Source organism: Chenopodium quinoa, unplaced genomic scaffold (genome assembly GCF_001683475.1).
Source record: "Chenopodium quinoa cultivar QQ74 unplaced genomic scaffold, ASM168347v1, whole genome shotgun sequence".
NCBI classification, from domain to species: Eukaryota; Viridiplantae; Streptophyta; class Magnoliopsida; order Caryophyllales; family Amaranthaceae; genus Chenopodium; species Chenopodium quinoa.
Window position 1 is genome coordinate 1,219,591 of NW_018744560.1, and position 21,365 is coordinate 1,240,955.

A 21,365-nucleotide genomic window follows, 5' to 3' on the forward strand; every position below is an offset into this window, starting at 1 on the left:
GAATTGATCTTTGCCGATTAAAGCTTATTTATGATGAATATTATTCTTGTAAGGTGAAGTGAAAAGGGCCCAAATGAATGAAATAAAGACGAAATTCAAATGGCATTATGAGAGATATAAGACAGGAGATGGTAACGTTGAGAGCCTACCTAATGTTGCTGATATTAAAGTCTTGATTTTCTTGAGAGAGAGAGAGCTAAATATGCCACTTGTAATTTAAATGCCGTGCCTTCTGCTTCTAGATGTCTAATGTCTTGATGATATCAGCGTTTCATCGGCAATTGGCTCTATTCTTTGTGAATTGAACCAAAAAATAGATGTTTTACTCTATTGCTTGAAAATATCGTAGGCAATAGTGGATCTTTAGTGTCACGGTTATTTTGTGGACAGACTATTCTTGATAATTTTACAATTTATGTAGCTTGTTCATTCTGGTGTGACATTATTTGCTTTTACCCGGTGCCTTATGATATGTGAATCTAATATACTTGTTATTTTGCAGAGTTGTGTGTATATTGCATCTGATGGAGGTCGTGTTTGTCGTCCACTTGTAATTGCTGATAAAGGTGTATCAAGGATCAAATATCATCATATGAAAGAGCTACAGGTGAATTAGGTGCAGCATTAACATGGTAACGAAAAAATAGAATTATGCTAAACGAACCATCATGCTTTTGTAGGATGGAGTGCGCACTTTTGATGACTTTTTGCGTGAGGGTTTGATCGAGTATCTAGATGTTAATGAGGAAAACAATGCCTTGGTTAGCTTCTTAATTACTTAATTGCAATACGTATCTTTGGCTTTTCCATGCAATGTAAAAATTATATATATGTGTTCTTGTTAGATCGCATTGTATGAAGACCAAGCCCAACTGGAGACAACTCATATCGAAATTGAGCCGTTCACAATCTTGGGTGTTATTTCTGGGTTGATCCCTTATCCCCATCACAATCAGTCGCCTAGAAATACGTATCAGGCATGTATCAGCCATTATTAACTGGAAATGAATAAGAACTTGAGAAGTACTTCTTTACTTCCTTTTCTATCCTTCTACTTAACTGTGGAATTTCTTTTTGCTCTCTAGTGTGCTATGGGAAAGCAAGCCATGGGAAATATTGCTTATAATCAGGCAAGTATCCATCTCATCATGCTCTTTCTATTGTCAATTCTATTTTTTTTTTTTTTTTTTTTTTTTTTTTGCGGTGCAGATTTATTCTTATACTTTTCCATGGTCATTAATTCTTTTGTTTTTTGGCTTTGTTAGTGATCTGTAACTCTATTTGTGGAAGTTAAGATACAGAAATTTGTTGTCAGGACTGACCAAGATAGAGTACGATAGGCTGAAGCTTTAACATATGTTTGTTTCAATAATTATATCTCCCACGACCTTAACAAGATGTCCATAACTTTTTGCTTGGTTTAAACAAGGTTCATCGAGTTGCCAATTTAAGTATCAGAGCAATAATCACTTTACATTTTTGTAAAATATGGTATTGAATGAATTCATGTGCGATGGGATTTTTAATAAAAACTCTCATATAAAGGGTGATATTGACCAAACTGAATTACTAGTAGTTGGTGTTAGGGAGTGCACTTAGTCTTTGAGAGAGAGTAATGCTACTCATCTTTGGATACCTGGTTGCTTTCTTGTCGCTTATTGGCTGAGTTCTGAATCAATTAAATTATGTGCTGTTGCAGCACTCTTTGTTAAGTAATACTACTCTCTAATGTCTGTAATAGACAGATTTTGTGATTTATCAGATGTTTTGGTTTAACTGCATTAAATGCTCTTGTAACTGCCAAAGCGGGTTGAAGTGGTAAGATACTGGTCGATACTGGTTTCTGGCTCTTTGCACCATCCTGTTCTGACATGATTGATCATATATTATTTATTAATTTTTTATTAATTTTTTTTTTATCTCCATCTGAATTTTATTTAAAGATTTTTTTTTCAGAAGTTATATTGAAAATTAGTCTCAAGGGATTCAAGGCGCTTTTGGATGCCTTAGTTTCAACCTTTTTATGCATGATCTTCTTTGTAGCCATGTTTTTTTTTTGTTTACATATTATTGTGATCATGCTCTATGAACATCCTTTCTCTTTAGATACTTTTGGCTGTCTAGATTTTTGTTGTACTCTTTTACAAGCTGGAGTACATCAAGGACACATATTTCCCTGTATTCATTTCGTTATAATCTTGACTTAATTACTGCCTCTTGCTTATATTGATTTATGATGAGCTAATTGCACATTATGTTATTGCTTGTCAATGATGTAGCTCTTCAGGATGGACACATTACTATATCTTTTAGTATATCCTCAAAGACCATTGTTGACGACAAAAACAATCGAATTGGTATGTTCACTAACTTGTTGTACTTGGCTACTTGCCGATCTATATTATTTTTTCTCAGAGGAGAATTTTTTATTGCGAGTGTTATGAATGAGCATGGATCCCCTTTTTAACTTTGCCTTTTTCCTTTGAATATGAGTTTGAGTCTATTTCACCAAATGGTGGTTATTGACTGGAAAAGCTAAATAGAAACAGCCTGTTAAAGCCAAAGACTTTTTCTGAGCATGTGGCTTTGTACTTATTTACAGGTGAAGTATGATAAGCTTGGTGCTGGACAGAATGCAACTGTTGCTGTAATGAGCTATACTGGATACGATATAGAGGATGCTATAGTTATGAATAAATCATCATTAGATCGTGGTTTTGGGCGTTGTATAGTGATGAAGAAGTATTATTTAAATTTAAGCAAGTGACTAATTTATATTCTTCAATTTTGTACAATGACTGATTTCTTTTTGTCATCTTGTCTTGTGTTTGCCGTTTGATAGGAAGAGTGCAATTATGCAGAGGTACGAGAATAACGCATCTGAAAGAATACTACCCCCTACAAGAGAAGGATATGCTGCAGAAAGAATGCAGGTAATACATCAATTCTTTGACAATCTGAATATCTTTTGTTCAGTGTGACATGCCACTTTGTGAAATGTCTCTGCGTTTTTTGCTCTTCTTTTTTCTTTTGGGTCGTGTGCATGCTTGTGTGTTGTTGATTATAAGTTGTGTGGGGAAGGGGGGGGGGGTGTTAGGGATTGAAATTTTTTCAAGGCAATGAATTAATTAATATTCTGTGTCAAGTTATCATTTGTCACTTATTAATTTTGATAAAATTACAACCTATGTACCATTGTTGTAGTAGGGTGACAAAACATTTCTAATATGGAAAGTTGTTGAAACACAAAAGATATGCTACTTTTACCCTTTAAATATTCTCAGGAGGTGTTGAGATTTTGTGAGCAACTATAATCAAATCTGCGTAGCCTTGATCTTTATTGTGTTGGAACTTGGAATGTATAGACATTACTCTTATATGTGAATCCAATTTATGCTTTTTCCGGGGTATGGTAATAATATTTTTCCATGACTATGGTGTGCATCATACAGAAATATTTTTGGTAGCTATAAATATAGATGACTTGGGAATGTTTGGGGCATCCCACATACATGTGGCTAGGCAACTAGTAGATTTACACAATGAAGCACGGGTACACCATTGATGTGCCATATCCTGTACAGGGGATGTATGGCATTTCCTTGAAAAGTGGTACGGGAAGGGTTTTTGGGTATGGCAAGGATGAGAGATGGGGACGTTCTAAGGACATTTTGGCTATTTTTCGACGTCCCTAACCCAATTGAGCCCCGTCCGTTCTTAAAAATCACTTTTACTCACCCGAAAACCGACCACCTGTAGAACCCAAAAAAATTGTTTAATATCTATGGTGGCAAATTGCGACTACTTGGTCATATGTCGGCGTGTTCGTTTGTGTGAAAGAAAGATTTGTGGTGGGTCAATTTCCAACACCATGTTCATCGACATCTAGGGATGGCAATGGGTTAGGACACTTGTAGTCCTTATCGGACCCTACCCTAAAATACGAGTATGGGTCCAATTTTTATAGACCCTATGGGTACGGGTAGGGTATGGGTATAAGTATAGGTGGTACCGAGTAGGGTTTAGGGTCCGGGTACATTGTATTTGGACCGAGACCCTACTCGTGTACCCGTCAAACCCAGACCCGTACTTAGACCCGCCCAGTTTACTTAATTTAAAAAAAAAAAAAAATCAAAATCAAATAATACTTGTAAAACCCTAAGTACGTAAGGAGCTTATAGCCGGCTTGCCGCATATTCCAATTTCGCATTGAGTTCCAATTTCCAAACAGAGAAACCTCAAGTCCTCGACTTCATTACTTCACCGCTTGTTTTACGATTTGTCAAATTAATTGTTAATGCTCTCATGTATTAGTTTTTAAATTTTTTGCGTGATATATACAATCGTACACTAAAAAATACGATTAAAAATTAGCGGAAAAAAGGGTAAAGGACCCTGATTGGACACTGGACCCTACCCAGACTTGCTAGTTATAAGTTTCACAACTGACATGGGAGAGTGAAAGTTCTATGAGTTATCTTCACCCTTACATGTAAAATATTGGAATACTGCAAGAGTCATTGTAAGAAGGAATTTAGGGTATACTTCTTTAGGGTCCTATGAAAGTTTTGTGCTGTTGTATTAAATGGAGAGCTATATATTGGTAGAAATTGGTTTAATCATAAGTTTCAAAACTGACATGGGAGAGTGGAAGTTGTCTCTTTCGTTTTGTAGTCATCATTTGGAAGGCTAGGAATATCCTTCTTGTGTTGCCGTGTTGGTGGTAATGTGGGAAATATTGTTGTTTTTATTTATTTATATGTTAAATCTTTACTCATCAAACCAATTTAGCCTACTCTTGGGCATTTGGGTTGGCATGACCTAACACATGATACATTGTGCATTCATAGCCAACACATTAGACAGATGATGGCTAACACATATACATTTTGGGAGGAAGTTAGAAATTGGAGTAACCATTTTGTGTCTATTTCCCTCAATTATATAACTTATCCACTTTACTTTACACTCCTGTTTCCTTATTCCACTCTTGTAATGGTTGGGATCTTCATTTGTGGAGCCATCAATGTGATGGGGAAATAAATGAACACCTTTGTTTTCTCAGTGGTTGAGGATTCTAGAAGGTGATTGAGGGATTTATTGGGCTGCTCAACTTCCAAGTCTTTGGTTTGCTTACATCCCTAGTTATCCTCTCTTCCCAGTTGACAAATTTATTAGAAGGGGCAGGTTCCTCTTAAGGTAAGAGCTTTTGGATTTGGGTAGAATAAACATTATTGATATGCTCTTTTGCTGGACATGTGCATGTTGTGTGGTGCCAATAGTGAGTCGTGCTTGCCTGCCTTCCTTCATTGTGAGGTGATGAGTAATATTTTGAGGCAGCTGTTTGCTGTGTACAGGTAGTCCTGGATCCGTGGTACTTTTTTATTGTTGTAAATTTGTGTTTTGGTCTTTTAAAGGCAAAGCAGATGTTTTATGATGATGCTGTTTTGCCTGTAGTTAATAGTTAGAACGGAATGCACAAATAGTCTCTGGAATCATTCCAACTTGTGATATACTTTCTAGGATAAACTAACTTGTTTAGCATCTTTGTGGACTACAAATTTGTAATCTGTTTCTGCTGCTATGAGGACTAATTCTCCTATGTATTTTCTGCTTTCTATTCATATAGATTAAATAATCTTTTTTCCAAATAACAATTAACACTTTTATAGCATTTTTCACTAAGCAACTTTTGTTACTTGTTTAGGCATTGGATGATGATGGTATTGCTGCTCCAGGACAAATCATTCGACAAGATGACTTCTTAGTTAACAAGTCCACACCAAAGATTACAAAGGGGCCAATCACCTCAGGAGTGATACCAGATAGGTTGTTTGATTTTTCATTTTATTCCGGTTGCTTATTTATGCCCTGTCCCAAAATATTGTGCTACTTTGGAGAACCATCTCAAGGAAGGCTCTTTAGGAAAGTAAAGATAAAGAATGGTTAAGGAGCACATGGTTTTAATGAATCACTTGTTCTTTTTACCTCTTCCTCTTGTCCATTCCTAAATCTTCTTATGTGAAATGTTTTACTGTATTAACTATGTGGAACGTTATTATGGGACACCTAAAACTTTTAAAGCTGACAGTAGTCTCTGCATATAGTAACATTTTGATGTAACTTGGTATGGCTTCTCCAGTGAGTATAGACCAACACCTTTCAAACTTAGTGGTCTTGCTGGAGATAATTCAGTGATAGATAGAGTGGCACTCTTCGCAGACAAGAATAGCAACATGTGTATAAATTTCATAATTCGCCAAACTCGTCGTCCAGAGGTAACTGCAATTATATTCATCTTTCAATACAACATCCATTTGTCATATTAAAACACACACTCATTCTGTCTTGCAGGTTGGTGACAAGTTTAGCAGCAGACATGGGCAGAAAGGTGTATGTGGTACCATTGTTCAGCAAGAGGATTTTGTTTTCTCTGAGCGTGGCATTTGTCCAGATCTGATTATGAATCCCCATGGGTTTCCAAGGTATTCTTGTGCTGAACACCACCACCACTAAGATTTGATGTAGACAAGATTTGATGTTATGAATGAGAACCACTTCCCTAGACTTTAGTCATCTAAGCTTTTCTTCTAAATGTTGATTTATTTTAGTTGATGTCACAGTAATTTTATTCTACTTTGCAAAACAATAGATAACAGAAGAAGTTGATGCTTATAACACCAAACTTACAAGTTTAATCTTTTTTACTGAAATGTATTCTTAGAAAGTTTAACTGTCAGAGGGGAATCATATTTATTACCAATTGTGTGTTTTGCGCATTGTTATTGGGGAATCCAGGGGCATATGCTCTTACATGGAGGAATAGCTTTTTCATGTTTACTATATAGGAAACTATTGGGTTGGGAGTTTGGGACTGGCTAGGTTTGCTCGCAGACTCTGATAAACATTTGCAGTTGACTTCTTTGGGAGGCATAAGAGGAGAAGATCATCTTGGCTACCAACTTGCATGCCTATTCCTTGAGATTCTATTTCAAATTGCAAATAATTTCTTGCTTTTATTTGGTGTAATTGGCATGAAACATACATTATTTTTTTTCCCAAAAAGTTCTTTAGTGGAAATCTATATTCTCTTTACAGTGTATGCTTCTTCATTATCTCTATGATGTTACTTCACTTCATCTTACAGTGTTTGGCCAAGATAAATATGTAGGAGTCTATAATTTTCTTTTAGATGTTTAAATTATTTTTTTCAATGAAAGTGAATGTGGTTTTGAAAAGGACTAAGAACCAATCACATAGCTTCATAAGGATTAATAGTCCCCCCCCCCCCTCCCCCCGGGGCATTGAGGCTAAGCGAGAAACTCTCTTCTGAAATTATCCCTTGCAAGAGCAGCCCTCTTAGATAGCCACACGTGTGGATTACAAATGATATTCTATCCCTTTGAGAAGTACTGAAAATAATAACAAAACTTTTAATACATAGCTGTAATAAGGCTTGTATAATTTTTTTACTAAACCTTCTGTGTTAATAATTTGGACTTAAGTCCACTTCCTTTTGTTCTTTACCTCTTAGCAATTTTATTTCCTACTTCATTTTCCTACTTGTGATTATTGTTCACTAGTGATAACAATGTTCCAAATAAAAATAAAAAATAAGGAAAAGTGTCATGTTGCTAAAGCTAGAAATCAGTGATTATAAATTAAATTTAATATATGCTTATGTCAAAGGTAGAATGGAACTATTTGATTGTTGTCATTGCATCTGTATAAAAGAATGGGAAGTCAACACTTAATGGTAATAAATTTATGTGAATGCAAAACCCCGTGTTTCTTCTAGGGAATATCCTAATTGTTCTAATGCAACCATAAAGATTTTCTTTAAGGGATATTAATTCCATCTTGTTACAATGTTTGGGGCAAGCTGATGTTGGTTTACGTGAGTTTGGTATATATACTACAGAATTTGAAAAGGGAGATCTTTTATTTTTTTTGTTTTTTTTTGGGGGAGGGGGGTTTGTAGGGTGTTAGGGGAGGGTGTATGATCAGTGATGGCTAAAATCCAACCTTAGTAAGCATTAGTGATGTTCGACTCTTAGGCCTTGTTTAGTTGAATAAAAAATGTGGGGAATTGAAAAATCATGGGAATTTAAAAACGGGGGGTTTGTTTGGTTGACTATAAAAAGTGAAATATGTAGGAATTAAATTACCAAGCCCTCCCCGGGAATTTAACACTCCCGTGATTTGCAAATTCCTTCTCTACAACCAAACAACTTTATGCAATTCCTAGGAAATTGAAAGAGGAAATTTAATTCCAATGAAATTCAATTGCCTATGGGAATTAATTTCCTATATCAACCAACCGATACCTTAAATTTAACCTCCTTTTCATGTTAGGCTTTGGATGCAATTACTATGTTACTTATTATGTTTTTGTATTCAGTGGGGTAATTGTTAAACCAAAGCGAACTTCTTTAGAAATTGATGATCACTGGATGAAAATCAACGCCCCCTACACATTGTTGTCTTACTTTAATACCTACGCATTGTGTTGTAGGTCTTGATAGATATTGTCTAGCCACTCTTATTAGAGAACCTTAGATACCTAAGGGGTCCATGATTTTTTTTTTTTTTTTTTTTTGGTCTTTGACCTCATTTGTGCCTCCAATACGCACATACGATTAGTGTTGGACTTTAATGCCCTCCACAATGTATCTGTTATCAATTCCCTTGGCAGACTACCAGATTTAAAATAGAGAAGGTTGGTTTGTAGAGAAAGCTCGGTCAATCCTTTTTTCTATCTTATATGTTATGTACACTATACCTTACTTGTGGAATGACGATAGTTTGATTTCTTGTTGTAATTACATTTTAAAGAGAGCTCTTTCATTTAGGAGATGAATGAGTTAAAAGCTTTTGTTTTCTACTGCTAATCTTGAAGAAATTGCTAGAGTTCCGTAGTCCTTAGAACATCTTCCTTTTTTCTTATCTATTTTTCTTATAGGAAATCTTGAGTTAATAGTGTTTATTTAGATTTCTCTTGTTATAGCTGTGTATGGTTTTTGATTACATATAAACAGAAGGACATGTAATGTAGGATCTGAAGTGCAAAGTTTTGATTATGGAGGAAGTTAAAACGATATGTAGGAAATGGGTTTGTATAAGCACATAGCACAATTGTATTAGATTGAAGTGAATGCAAGAATAGGTTTTTGATGGCGCAAGAGATAATTTCCTCATTCATGTAGTTGACCTTATCCTTTTGGGATTAAGGTTTTGGTATTGTTGCCTTTGTTGGTGCAGTGAAGGATCTTTTATTTTAATAATTATTTGGTTGTGCTGGGAGTGCGGAGGAGAGGTTACATTTTCCCTGTCATTTACACCAATAAACTACTTTGAAGGATAAAAAGTTGAGGGCAAGATGGCAGCCAATTACAAATTGACCCATAAATAGCAATAATATACTCATCCCCAATAAAAATCACTACTCAGTCTGTCCCTCTCTCTCTCTCTCTGCTGCTGCTACTGGGGTCATCCTAATCTCATCCAATAAACTTTGCAACTTGCCATTTCACAACTCAGTTTTGAAACAAAATCTTGAAATATTTTTGAACAGATGAGAATAAAAGAAAATTAAATTTCACCCAACAATCTCAAAAAAATTTAGAACTACAAGTATCAACCCAACCCCCCCCCCCCCCCCCCCCCCCTTCTCCTTTTCACCCAAAAAAGAGAAGGTTTGTGTCTTATAGCTCAATGTAAACAAAGCCCTGAATTCAAACATGGAATTGTAGGATTCACTGAAATATGATTTGTAATTACTATGAATTAGGATAAAAGGGTTTTGCTGGATTGTGTGAGTGAGGATTGAATTGAAGTAAATGTCGGAGTTTGAAGGTGAAGAAGAGGATGAATGCTTGTTTTGGGGGGATTGGGTGGTCCTAATTGGCTGGATAGAAAACCGTTTTTCAGTTGCTGGAGTTTAACTGGAATCTGTTCAATACAATTAAGGTAGCAAGCATTTGGTGGTTGATATTTCAGTTGCTGGAGTTAACTGGAATCTGTTCAAGGCTTTATATACTTTATCTGATTGATTGTTATTGACATAATATTACTCCTATAATTTTTATTTGGCTTTATGTCCTCGTATTAGTTCTGTGGCTTTTCCCTCTTTGGCAAAATTCTCTATTTTCAAAAGGCGGAAAAAATCACTTTCAGTATGTCTTCAAAGTAACTTAATTGCATGAGTTGTGTGTGTGTGTGTGTGAAGAAAAAACTAGTGAGAAAGGGATGCCTAAATATATATGTTGGTGCACTTGGCAAATAATGCTTTAGAAGTTTTTGTGGGAGAGCATGGAGAAAATTATTCGATGTTATGGTAATCATTATTGTTCAACAATCTATATAGTATACATCATGTGTTGTTGCCTTGTTGGACATGACTAGAATATGAACTGATATTGGACATGTTTACATGATTTATATCTTTGGTAGGGTAACATATCTTGCTTAATATGTGTGTATTGTAAACTGATCATATAGACGGGCATCTTATGCTTGATTGTAATCTGTTTATATATAATGTGCTTGTGTGGCTTTGTTTTTTTCAGTCGAATGACTGTAGGGAAGATGATTGAGCTTCTGGGAGGTAAAGCTGGAGTTTCATGCGGCAGATATCACTATGGAAGTGCCTTTGGTGAACCAAGTGGCCATGCCGATAAAGTTGAAGATATAAGGTTTTGTATCACTTGTATGATAGAGTTTTGGTTTTCCCAAGATGTCTTCTGAATTTAGTTTGTGCATTTTCCCAGTGAGACTTTAGTGAAGCATGGATTCAGCTACAGCGGCAAAGATTTCCTCTATTCAGGTTATTATTTCCCATCTAAACCTTTTTACATCATGAGATATGTATTTCTGGCCTCTCTCTTGCATTTTTTCTTTCTTATATCCATTAGTTTTTCTGTCAAGTGTCAACATTCTACAATATCTTGGATATTATTTATTTCGAATATGAAATATGAAGCCATATTTCATGTACTATATAATATATTTTTACAATTTTTTGTGGCTGATATTATCTTTCCCAAGTGTTGAGAAAATTTTCATTACCAAATTGTTAACTTCAAAATTGTCTGTGACTTGCTTATCAATTTTATTACCAATATACATTCAATGTCCACAGCTTTAAAGAGCTTTCATTTCATTGTTTACTGCTGTTATTCAGCTAAAAAATATGATATTGAAAAGTTACCCTCTATTTCCCCCCTTGTCTGCAAATTATTATAGTATGAATGTAAGTTTAATTTTCTTACTTTTGCTTCAGGCATAACTGGAGAACCACTGCAAGCATATATATTCATGGGGCCAATTTACTATCAAAAATTAAAACACATGGTGAGATTATTTGAATCTTTTGACAACTATTTACTGTGCATGAAATCTACTTCATACAATGAAAATGTTGCAGTAATTTTTTCTTCTACCCCCCCCCCATCTCCACCCCCGTCCCCAGATTTGTTTGTTAAGTTGATTCGCATGCTTCTATAGCGACTAATATAAATGCTCTGCACAGCTTAGTAGGAAGATAAATAACCTTCTACTATTCTCTCCCCACTTCTATACCTTGATCATCTTTGTTTGGCTCGCAAGACAAGTTGACTTATTCATGGAGTTTCTTTACTTGTCAATTTATAGCCTCCTAGATAGAACTCCTAACTTAGGACCTTTCCCGATCACCAGCTTTTTAGGAGACTGGGTTCTTAAGCAGGTTGCTGGTCTGGTGAAACTCAATACATTTTTGAACTTTCCTATATGAAAGATGTTGCATCCTCATGCATGGAATCTGTGGCTTTCTACTGGAGAGAAAGGGGACCTCTTCTTGTAATGATAAAGTAGATTTTCCGTGGTTCCAGGATTCTAGGGTTTAGAAATACTACCTCTATTTCTATTTGGTTGCACCATTTCTTATTGGCACAATAAATTAGGAGAAAAAGTAGGGGTCTGTGAAGTGTATTTTAAGCAAAGAAGATTAAATGAATTAAGGCAACTGGGAATTGGTCACCATGTGAAAAGTAGGGGCATATAGGTCCTGTAAAAAAACCATGATAAGAAAAGGGTGCAATTTTTTATGATATTTCCGTTTTAAATAAATGGTGCATCTAGAAAGAAACGGAGGAAGTATTTGGGTGTAGTACCTTAGATTTTAAGAGTTGTAAAGTTTTTGGGCATTTGACTTTTATGCTATTATGGGTGCTTTGGTTAGAGGGGAATAGGATTGATTATGATTAGTTGTCTTTTTTGGCATCCTTATTAGCTAGTAGTATTCCCTCCTTATTTTTATTACCTGTTTTGACTTTGAGTACTATTAATACACTGATTTCTTTGATTTAGCCTTTTCTTTTCTCTAGTTTGATGGAATTCTGATCCTTCTTATTGTAGTTTCCTCTATCATCTTCAGTTCTCCTCTCCAACCCCCCCCCCCCCCCCCCACCCACCCCCATCCCCACCGCAGGAATAAAAATAGGGGGAAAAAAATAATCTTTTCGTTTTGTGTTCATGAATTGGATGCACATCTTTCTGTAATCTATTCGGGATCTTTTCTACTATCAAAGATTTTGGTTTTTAATACTGAGTACTATATCCCTGCTCTTGCTTTCATGAACAATTCTAGTTTCTTGTGGCGTGTTATGGTACCGAAGTTTTGCTACTAATTGCTCCATTTTTTGGTGCTAACAGGTGTTGGATAAAATGCATGCGCGAGGCTTTGGTCCTCGTGCTATCTTAACTAGGCAACCAACTGAGGGGAAAGCTAGAAATGGAGGTACTAAAATTACTAATATAACTGTGCTCTTTATAAACTGCTAAAAGTTCTGTTTTCGTTGACACCAAATTGTCTGTTCAGGATTAAGGGTTGGCGAAATGGAGCGTGATTGTTTGATAGCTTATGGTGCTAGCAATCTGATTTATGAACGCTTGATGCTCTCAAGTGATCCCTTTCAAGTTCAGGCAAGTACATATGTTTGTAATTAGAACCTGTTGCTGTCTATTCTCATTCTACATGGATATCACTTATCCTAGTAAATGTGAGATGCTATCTAGTTGTTTTACTGAGTAATAATATTGTGGGACCATCTGTTTCCTCATTCTAGCTTGTTGCAAGGAGAAAGCTCTGCTATCTTCTTGTGTTTTCGTTAATGTTCCGTAACTAAAGGTGTTCAATGTACCGGACAATATTGGAAATTTATCCATGTAAATTTGAGAGATTGGTTTAGAATTTATTCAGTTTAAAAGGGTTTCTGGAAATGGTATATTTAATGCAATGTGAGAGATGCACACACAATTTTCTTCAGTTGATCCAGTAAGAGATGCATCAGCTCTTGAATAAGATGAAATAGAGGAGCTTTTGTCAGGGATAAATGGGAGGATGAGTGGGTTTTGATTTTTCACCTTCAGCATCAATTTAATGGGTTTTTCCTGTCTTCTCCAGTGAAGTTGAGTAAGCATTTGATTCACCTTTGCTTTTGGGGCTATCTCATGTTAGCTATTCACCAAGTTCTCTTCTGGTTATCTCAGTCTACAAAGCTGGAATGTTATTTGTGTTGAGGGACTAAACAGCAAATGCTTTCAGTTGATCAGTGACATAAATATTTAAAAGAATAATAGTCAGAAAACACAATAAGAAGAGTCATTTGTTTTAGAGGTTTAAGTTAGAATGAATACAGAATATTGAATATCCGTGTACGTAGTGTAGAAATCTGCTGAATTTTCTATTGTTAAAAAGTATTTATGTTTTACTTCTTGACATGCCTAAAAAATTCCCTGTTCTGCTCAGGAGAGGGTGGGGGTGAGAGTCAGTTGAATTTTTTTTTTTTTTTTATGTTCTTCATATTGGATGGATGTTCTCCAGGATCAGCTATTACCAGTGTTTAATTAAAACATTTTTTTTCTGTAACTGTATAATTCATATGATCTGTCATTAGATTGCATGCTGGCATGCTGCAGTTTTGCTTAACTCCTATTCATCCTTAATCTGTGCAGGTTTGTAGATCATGCGGATTGTTGGGATATTACAACCATAAACTGAAAGCTGGTATTTGCAGTGCTTGTAAAAATGGGGAAAATATATCCACCATGAAATTGCCCTATGCTTGCAAGCTCCTGTTTCAGGTAAATTCCACTTCCCCATGCAACCCAGTGCCTAAAAAAATTACGAAGTACATAAATGTAACAGTAATGTTTTTATTTTATTTATTTATTTATAAATGGTAAGATAAAAATTCATTAGGAAGCCCTTTTGTTGTTTGATTGTGACTTAACATGTTTCTAGTAAAATATTTTTGACAAGTTACTTCTCTTTTTTGCAGGAACTCCAATCGATGAACATAGTTCCTCGTTTGAAGTTGTCCGATGTTTGATTTGCTACTATCTCTTAAAACACTTGAGCTCTGAGATGCAATATTGTAATGATATCAGTATGGCATTGGCATGATCTCCATCAGCTAATGAGCGGAATATTGTGAATAAAATGAGTGTAGCAACATAAGGAAAAATGGTGCATTTGACCAATTGACATTTGTGGGGGATGTGGTCTAGTGTCCACCAAATACATCAATAGCGGGAACCAGGATTTTCTCTATTGTGACCAAATGTTGCTTTATCATACGAGGGAGAATAGGTTCAGGACACATGCAGCACTGTAACCCCTGCAGCCCTGCATTAAACCAGGGATGACTCTTGGAGGGTGTGTTGCCATATGCCCGTATTAGGAGTTTTGTAGACACTGATCTTAGAAATAGTCGTGTATATATATGATGTGCGCATCACTTACTATTCTCTTTAGCATTATGATCAAGTTCAAAGGTAAATGTAATATTTAATTTTTAAATATTTAATTAAACGACTATTTCACCAAATGCCACTTAGCAATTTAAAAATTCACCAAATGCTATTGGACTTTTCAAACTTCACCAAATGCCACCCAGTTTTTAAAAAATTCACCCAGTGCCATTAATGACCAACGGTCGTTAACTCTGTTAGTATTAAGGGGTTAATCATGACACGTGTCATCACATAATTGGACCATTTATCTTAATTCATAAAAATTTAAAAAAAAAACAAAAATGTTAAAAAAAATACAAAAAATAATTAAAAATAATAAAAAATAATAAAAAAAACCTCAAAATTTTCCCGACCACCGCCAAACCCTAACCCCTCCCCTCATCTCGCCGGAAAACGGCCGATCACCACCGAAACCACCAACAATCGACCGGCCGACCATGTAGCTCCCCACCTGACCCACCGTCGACCCCCAATACCTCCCTCACAAACTGCCCCGACCCCATTAAACCGCAAACACGAGCATCACCCACCCCAAAAACCACCCACACAACCGCCCCGACCCTAATAACCGCTAGTATAAAGCCCCTCCTCCCTTCTCCCACCGTCGAAACGACCGATTTTGAGGGTGGGGAAAGGGAGGAGGGGCTTTTTACGGGTGGTTTTTGGGGTCGGGGCGGATATGTAGGTGGTTTTTGGGGTCGGGACGAGCAGCGTGGGTGGTTTTGGGGGTCGGCGGTGGGTCAGGTGGGGAGCTACATGGTCGCCCGATCGATTGTTGGTGGTTTCGGTGGTGACCGGCCGTTTTCCGGCGAGATGAGGGGAGGGGTTAGTGTTAGGCGGTGGTTGGGGTGGCTGGGAAAATTTTGGGGATTTTTTTTATTTTTATTTTTTTTAATTTTTATGAATTAAGATAAATGGTCCAATTATGTCATGACACGTGTCATGATTAACCCCTAATTACTAACGGAGTTAACGGCCGTTGGTCATTAATGGCACTGGGTGAATTTTTTAAAAACTGGGTGGCATTTGGTGAATTCTGAAAAGCCTAATGGCATTTGGTGAATTTTTAAATTGCTCAGTGGCATTTGGTGAAATTTTCGTTAATTAAATAATAGTATATATTATTAAAAAAAATTGACTACCTCATTTTTCTGAAGTCTTACCCACTTTTTGTTTTCATCCTTTTTTTTTTTTTTTTTTTTACTCATTGTTATAACAACTTTTATTCATATTTTTTTTATCATCTATAACCATAATCTCGTACTCACTATCTCTCCTCTTTTTAATACGAAGAACAAAATACCTACATGCATGATCCCCATTTTTATTTGGATAAATACTATTTAATAAATCCAACTATTGGCAATCTACTTCTAATAATCACAACTAAATTTTATTATCTAATAATCTCAACTGTGTGGTTAATTTGCCTCTAGTGATCCCAACCAGTCAATACCAAGTCAACGACTTGTTGTAACACATAACTCATACACGTGTCAGCATGTGATTGGTTTAAAATTAAAAAAGGATAATTTAACACGAATAATTCAACCTTTCGTCGGTTCTCCCAAAATAATCCAACCATTCAATTAACCCTAAATAATCCTACCTTTACACTTATTCTCCCATACCACCCCCTGCAGGTCACCATACGGCCATACCCCTTATGACCGGTTGCCAAGCCACGTGGCACTCTCTTATTGGTTAAAATTTTATTATTTTAAATTAGTCTTTTAATTTTAATACTTTATATAAAAAATAAAAATAAAATTATTTCTTCTTCTCCCTCATCCCTTCCTGCTCCAATCTGGGCAATCTCTCTCCTCCCCTTTCATGGCCACCATTAAGCCCAGCCACCACTGCCACTTTTATGAACGCCATTAACACCATCTTGCCATCTACTACACCCTACTTCCTCCACCTAGACAGAAAAAACACCACCCCACAACCATCGTGGTGCTGGCGGCGATGGTAATCAGCCATTCTAGCAGCAGCTCCGGCGGCAGTTACCTCTACTCACCCACCGTTGAAATCTATCCACATCAACCAGAAAACCCTTAACCTTCAATAAAAAAATCGGATTGTGAGGGTGGAGTTTGGGGTTCGCGGTGGTGGGTTCGTCAAGAGAGAGCAAAGGATAAGGTGGTGGCGGTGTTAATGGATGGCTTGGGGTTCGTAGTGGTGGTGGTTCGTAGTGGGGTGGTGAGTGGGTAATAGTTCAATTCGTGGTGGGGTGGTGTAAGGGTTTAGGTGACGGTGGCCTGGATTGAGGTCGTGAGGGTGGAGCTTAGTGGTGGTGGATGTGGATCATGGTGAGGTGAAGTGGTAATGGTGAGTTGAACTCTTAAAAGGAGGATGAAACAGGAAGGGGAGGAAGGAGAAAGAAGGGGTTTCGTTTTTAAAAAAAAAAAAAAAAAATTGTATAATTTTCTGTTAATTAAATAAAAATAATTAAAAAAAATAAAAATAAAAAAATAAAAAAATACCGGTTGTATAGGTTAGAGGTAAAATAGGATTGGTAAGGGAGAATAAGTAGTAAAGGTGGGATTATTCAAAATTAATTAAAAGGTTGAATTATTTTTGGAGAACCGATGAAAGGTTGGATTATTCTTGTTAAATTTTCCTTAAAAAAAGGAAAAACGAAAAACTTAACAACCACCAAGCCCACCATCCCTCCCCTTCCGCCACTGCGAAAACCAAGGGCTAACCCCTAGCCCATCACAAAGTAATCGGTTATCTCCCCTAACCCCCGTAAACGGCCGGTCTACCTCTCCTAACACTAGGCGAAAAAAGCATTTGGCCACTGGTTCAAAACCCCCTTATGCCACCGGTTTTGAACCGGTGGGCATTTGGGGGGTGGCAACACTCGTATTAAAAGCCACCGGTTCAAAACCGGTGGCAAAAACAAGGTTTTTTTTAAGGGGCTATTGGCACCGGTTCCTGTTCAAAACCGGTGCCAATAATGGGCAAAAAAAATAAATTTTTTTTTTTTTTTTTTTTTGCATTTTTTCCACTTAAATTGGTAAATAAACACTAACATATATATAAACTTACATTTTTTCATAAATAAATGTTGTAATATTACAATTTTTGTCTAAAAAATTAAAATAAAATACAAGGTTACAAACATATGCGAGACTTGTCATAAGGAGCAGCACAGAAGCAGAATACCAGCATAACAGCAGCACATAAGGAGCAGCACAGAAGCAGAACACCAGATAAGGAGCAGCACAGAAGCAGAACACCAGCAGCAAAGTCGGCATATAGTGCGAGGCAGCTGCACCCCTGCGAGGCAGCAGCAGCAGCTGCTCTGCGAGGCAACAGCTGCACCAACAGCCTTGCGAGGCTATGCCCCTTGTAATTATACCAGATTAAGTATGGAGAATAAATGTACCACTTTCTGAAGTTGGTGAAGGTTTTGGTTCAGGATTCCCTACTAGCTCGAATGCATAAGATAGAAATGTCAGAAAAGAAAAGGGAAATAGAAAGTCCTCACAACTGTGAAAGATGAGCACTACTAAATTGTAATTATCCATTTTATTATCTTCAAATCATCTAATTATATTTATCATGCTAAATAATGAGCACTACTAAAGATGTTGATTAAATTTCAAAATTAATGAAATTAATAACATTATGCTCACATAAGAAGTTTTCTGTCAACAACCAAACTAGTAGTGAACATCAAGAGACTATTACAAAATAGTAGGCCAAATTTGCAAATTTTGACAGGTAGATATGTAATGGACTATAATGTGAAATCACCTTTTTAGACCAGTCTTACAGATAACACAACCTCAATATCACCAGATATTATGGGAGAATTAATGCTATTTCAACTCAAAGAACTACAGCTTCCCGCATTATAGCTGATGCAACTACTACACATAAGCAACGAATGAATAACAATGCTAGATACAATCAACATAAAACACTACCACTCCTAACCTATTTACTTCATCATCTTGTAAGTGAGCAAAAGCATATACAATAAATACAATAAATTACATTTCTTTATCCTCCCCATTAAAGAGAGCGCAATATCAACCTAGATTCTAATGCCCAAAACAAAATATTTAATTATGAAAATTAAAAATAATAAAAAGGAATTTGCCTTGCAAAGAATCATGTCAAGAAGATCAGCACCAGCTTTTGCATCACAAACATCGTTTTGTTGGCTGTAATCAAAATCAAACCAACCAAAATTCAGCAAAAGAATCCAAAAAAAAAAAAAAACAAAACAAAATTCAGCAAAAAAAAAAAAACAAAATGCAGCCTTGCGAGGCAGCAGCTGCACCGCCCCTCGTGCTAGTAAAACAAAAACACAACTTGTCCCATCATCTAGGCATATAAGATCACGGAGGACGAGAAGTCAGCAGTACAGTAATATAAGTAATATAAGATCACGGAGAATATATGATGACCTCCAAAATTAACTCAACAAAAAATACAAAAAAACACATTTACAAGTAATATACCATGTGCCAAGGAGTTGCTTTAATCTGGGGAAATCTAAAATATATCATGACACAGGCTACACAATCATACGAGCTTCCAATAATCTTATACCTTGATAAAATAATCTGAATTATAGATACTTATATCAGGCATGAACTAACTACAAAAACCAAATGATGAACTGAAATCCAAGCTTCTGCATTCTGGCAATAAACCTCAAAATCTTATGGTTCATTTCATATCAAGATCCCTATCGGAAAAGACACACCTTTTAAAAGTTTTTATGCACACAAGAGCATTACAAAATCTCTCTTTAACTTCCTTCTAAACCAAGATCCAAACAAAAAATACTACAACCCTTTCCAGATAGAAGGAAAATACAAACATTCCCTGTCAAAATATTGCATTTAAATTTAAATAAGAAAGACAACACAACAAATCATCACATTACTATACCATCACAAATAATTATAGTATGTAGCACAAATTGAAACTAACAAATGCAAAGTGCAGGGGCCAGGGAGCACAAACTTATAAGACACAAGAAGCATACACAGTTTGATGTTGTTCCGAATGCACTGAAGTAATGTAGAGATGAACTTATTGATACTTGGACTCTTCATTATCTTCCCTTCAATTTCCAATCTCAGCCCCTCAATATAGGTGTAGTGCCAAATTCGCAAATATCCAAATTGATAATTGACACCTGTGTGATTGACATGAGTAGTCAGTCAAGTATTAGTTTATCAAGTATCATGTTAACCTTGCAAGAGACAATATTTGCACTCAGACTCAACACATTATGGTCTTACGAAGAAATCAGAATATTGATAAAATAGTAAGTTCAAAGGAATCAAAATATATACCCATACCATCAAGTCCATAATGAAAAAATCAGTCAAAATATACCCACAAAATCAAATTAAATGACAACCAATATAATATTCACAATACATCCACAAACCAAACTACTGAAATTTTATAAATTGAAGTATCAAATACTAAAAAATACTCACAATTCAAATACTCCGTATACCCATAATTCATTTTGTATGTCACAGTTCCAAAAGCTCAAATTAACAAAATCCCAGATCAATCGAAATTATTGAAACAAATTAACAAAACCCTAGATCAATCGCAATAAAACTGAGTTGTGTAATCTGATTTCAAACTCCGAAACTTACTATCAAGTCTGCTAAGGCTACTAAAACCCAATTAAACCCATAATCTAAACTAAGTGAAAACACTTGAATATCAAAATTACAAGAAAAATCAAAAAGGGGGTTCTGGGAATCAGATCGAAAATTACAATAATCATCGAAGTACAGGGACAAAATCAAACTCGAAATCAACCATCACATACAAATTCAAACTCAAAAACAATAACCAAATCACAAAATCCAAAATCAAAACCCAAAAACTCAACGAATTCGAAACCCTAACCCAAATTATACAAAATTAACAAAAAAAAGAGGAATGAACCTTGTGAGGAGCAGCGTCACCATTAGAGATCTAGGGATCGTTCTCCAAGTTTTTTAAGGACTTGCTTTGACATCTTCATTAGTGACGAATGCGGTGGTGGTGGTGGAAAGCTAGGATGCAGAGAGAGGAGGGTTGCTCTGGTGGTGGCTGTGGTGGGAAGCTAGGATGGAGAAAGAGGAGAGAGGGGATGGTTGCGCTTGTGGTGGCTGCGGTGGCGCGAGAAGAGAGAGGAGACAAAGAGTTTGAGAGGAGAGAGGAAACAGGAGAGTGAGGAGAGAGAACGAGATAGTTCGTGAATAACAAGGAAAGAGTGAGTGTTCTAATTTAGGGATTTTTATTTATTTGGGAAAAGGCCACCGGTTAACCGGTGGGCATTTCTCTTTATTAAACTTGTTTTTTTTTTTTTGTCTTTGTCTTACATTTTTACCACCGGTTTTCAATAATCGGTGAGCATTTGGCGGTGCCCATTTATCTTTTTCTACTAGTGTAATTAACCCTCGAAATCACCCTAGTCGGCCCACTTCCACCCGCCAAACCACCCACCTAGCTTCCCTCGAAAACAACCTCCCAATAGTCGAAATTGACCCTCCTCTGATCCCTTCCCAACCCCCAAATTCGGTCCCATGAGG

The 21,365-nt window shown here is 36.2% G+C and overlaps 1 protein-coding gene and 1 long non-coding RNA gene across 2 annotated transcripts in view; one reads left to right on the top strand and one right to left on the bottom strand.

Annotated features, from left to right (window-relative positions):
* The window catches only part of LOC110699055 (DNA-directed RNA polymerase III subunit 2-like), a 29,436-nt gene extending 14,378 nt beyond the window's left edge, over positions 1-15,058 (top strand). Inside the window, exons 22-38 of the mRNA XM_021876549.1 lie at positions 503-607; positions 681-761; positions 846-977; positions 1,086-1,130; positions 2,280-2,357; positions 2,603-2,742; positions 2,843-2,933; positions 5,708-5,829; positions 6,143-6,278; positions 6,355-6,485; positions 10,569-10,694; positions 10,770-10,825; positions 11,282-11,352; positions 12,694-12,778; positions 12,860-12,963; positions 13,996-14,124; positions 14,322-15,058. Coding sequence (XP_021732241.1) covers positions 503-607; positions 681-761; positions 846-977; positions 1,086-1,130; positions 2,280-2,357; positions 2,603-2,742; positions 2,843-2,933; positions 5,708-5,829; positions 6,143-6,278; positions 6,355-6,485; positions 10,569-10,694; positions 10,770-10,825; positions 11,282-11,352; positions 12,694-12,778; positions 12,860-12,963; positions 13,996-14,124; positions 14,322-14,372 — 1,683 coding nt within the window. The 3' untranslated portion in view covers positions 14,373-15,058. The remainder of the gene's footprint in view (positions 1-502; positions 608-680; positions 762-845; positions 978-1,085; positions 1,131-2,279; positions 2,358-2,602; positions 2,743-2,842; positions 2,934-5,707; positions 5,830-6,142; positions 6,279-6,354; positions 6,486-10,568; positions 10,695-10,769; positions 10,826-11,281; positions 11,353-12,693; positions 12,779-12,859; positions 12,964-13,995; positions 14,125-14,321) is intronic.
* A 2,779-nt stretch (positions 15,059-17,837) lies between these two features.
* On the bottom strand, positions 17,838-21,216 carry LOC110699056. Its single transcript, XR_002506839.1, has 3 exons — positions 20,737-21,216; positions 19,808-19,960; positions 17,838-18,974 (listed from the first exon to the last, which is right to left on the bottom strand). It is a non-coding gene; the product is annotated as an uncharacterized LOC110699056 (long non-coding RNA).
* Positions 21,217-21,365: the final 149 nt, after the last annotated feature.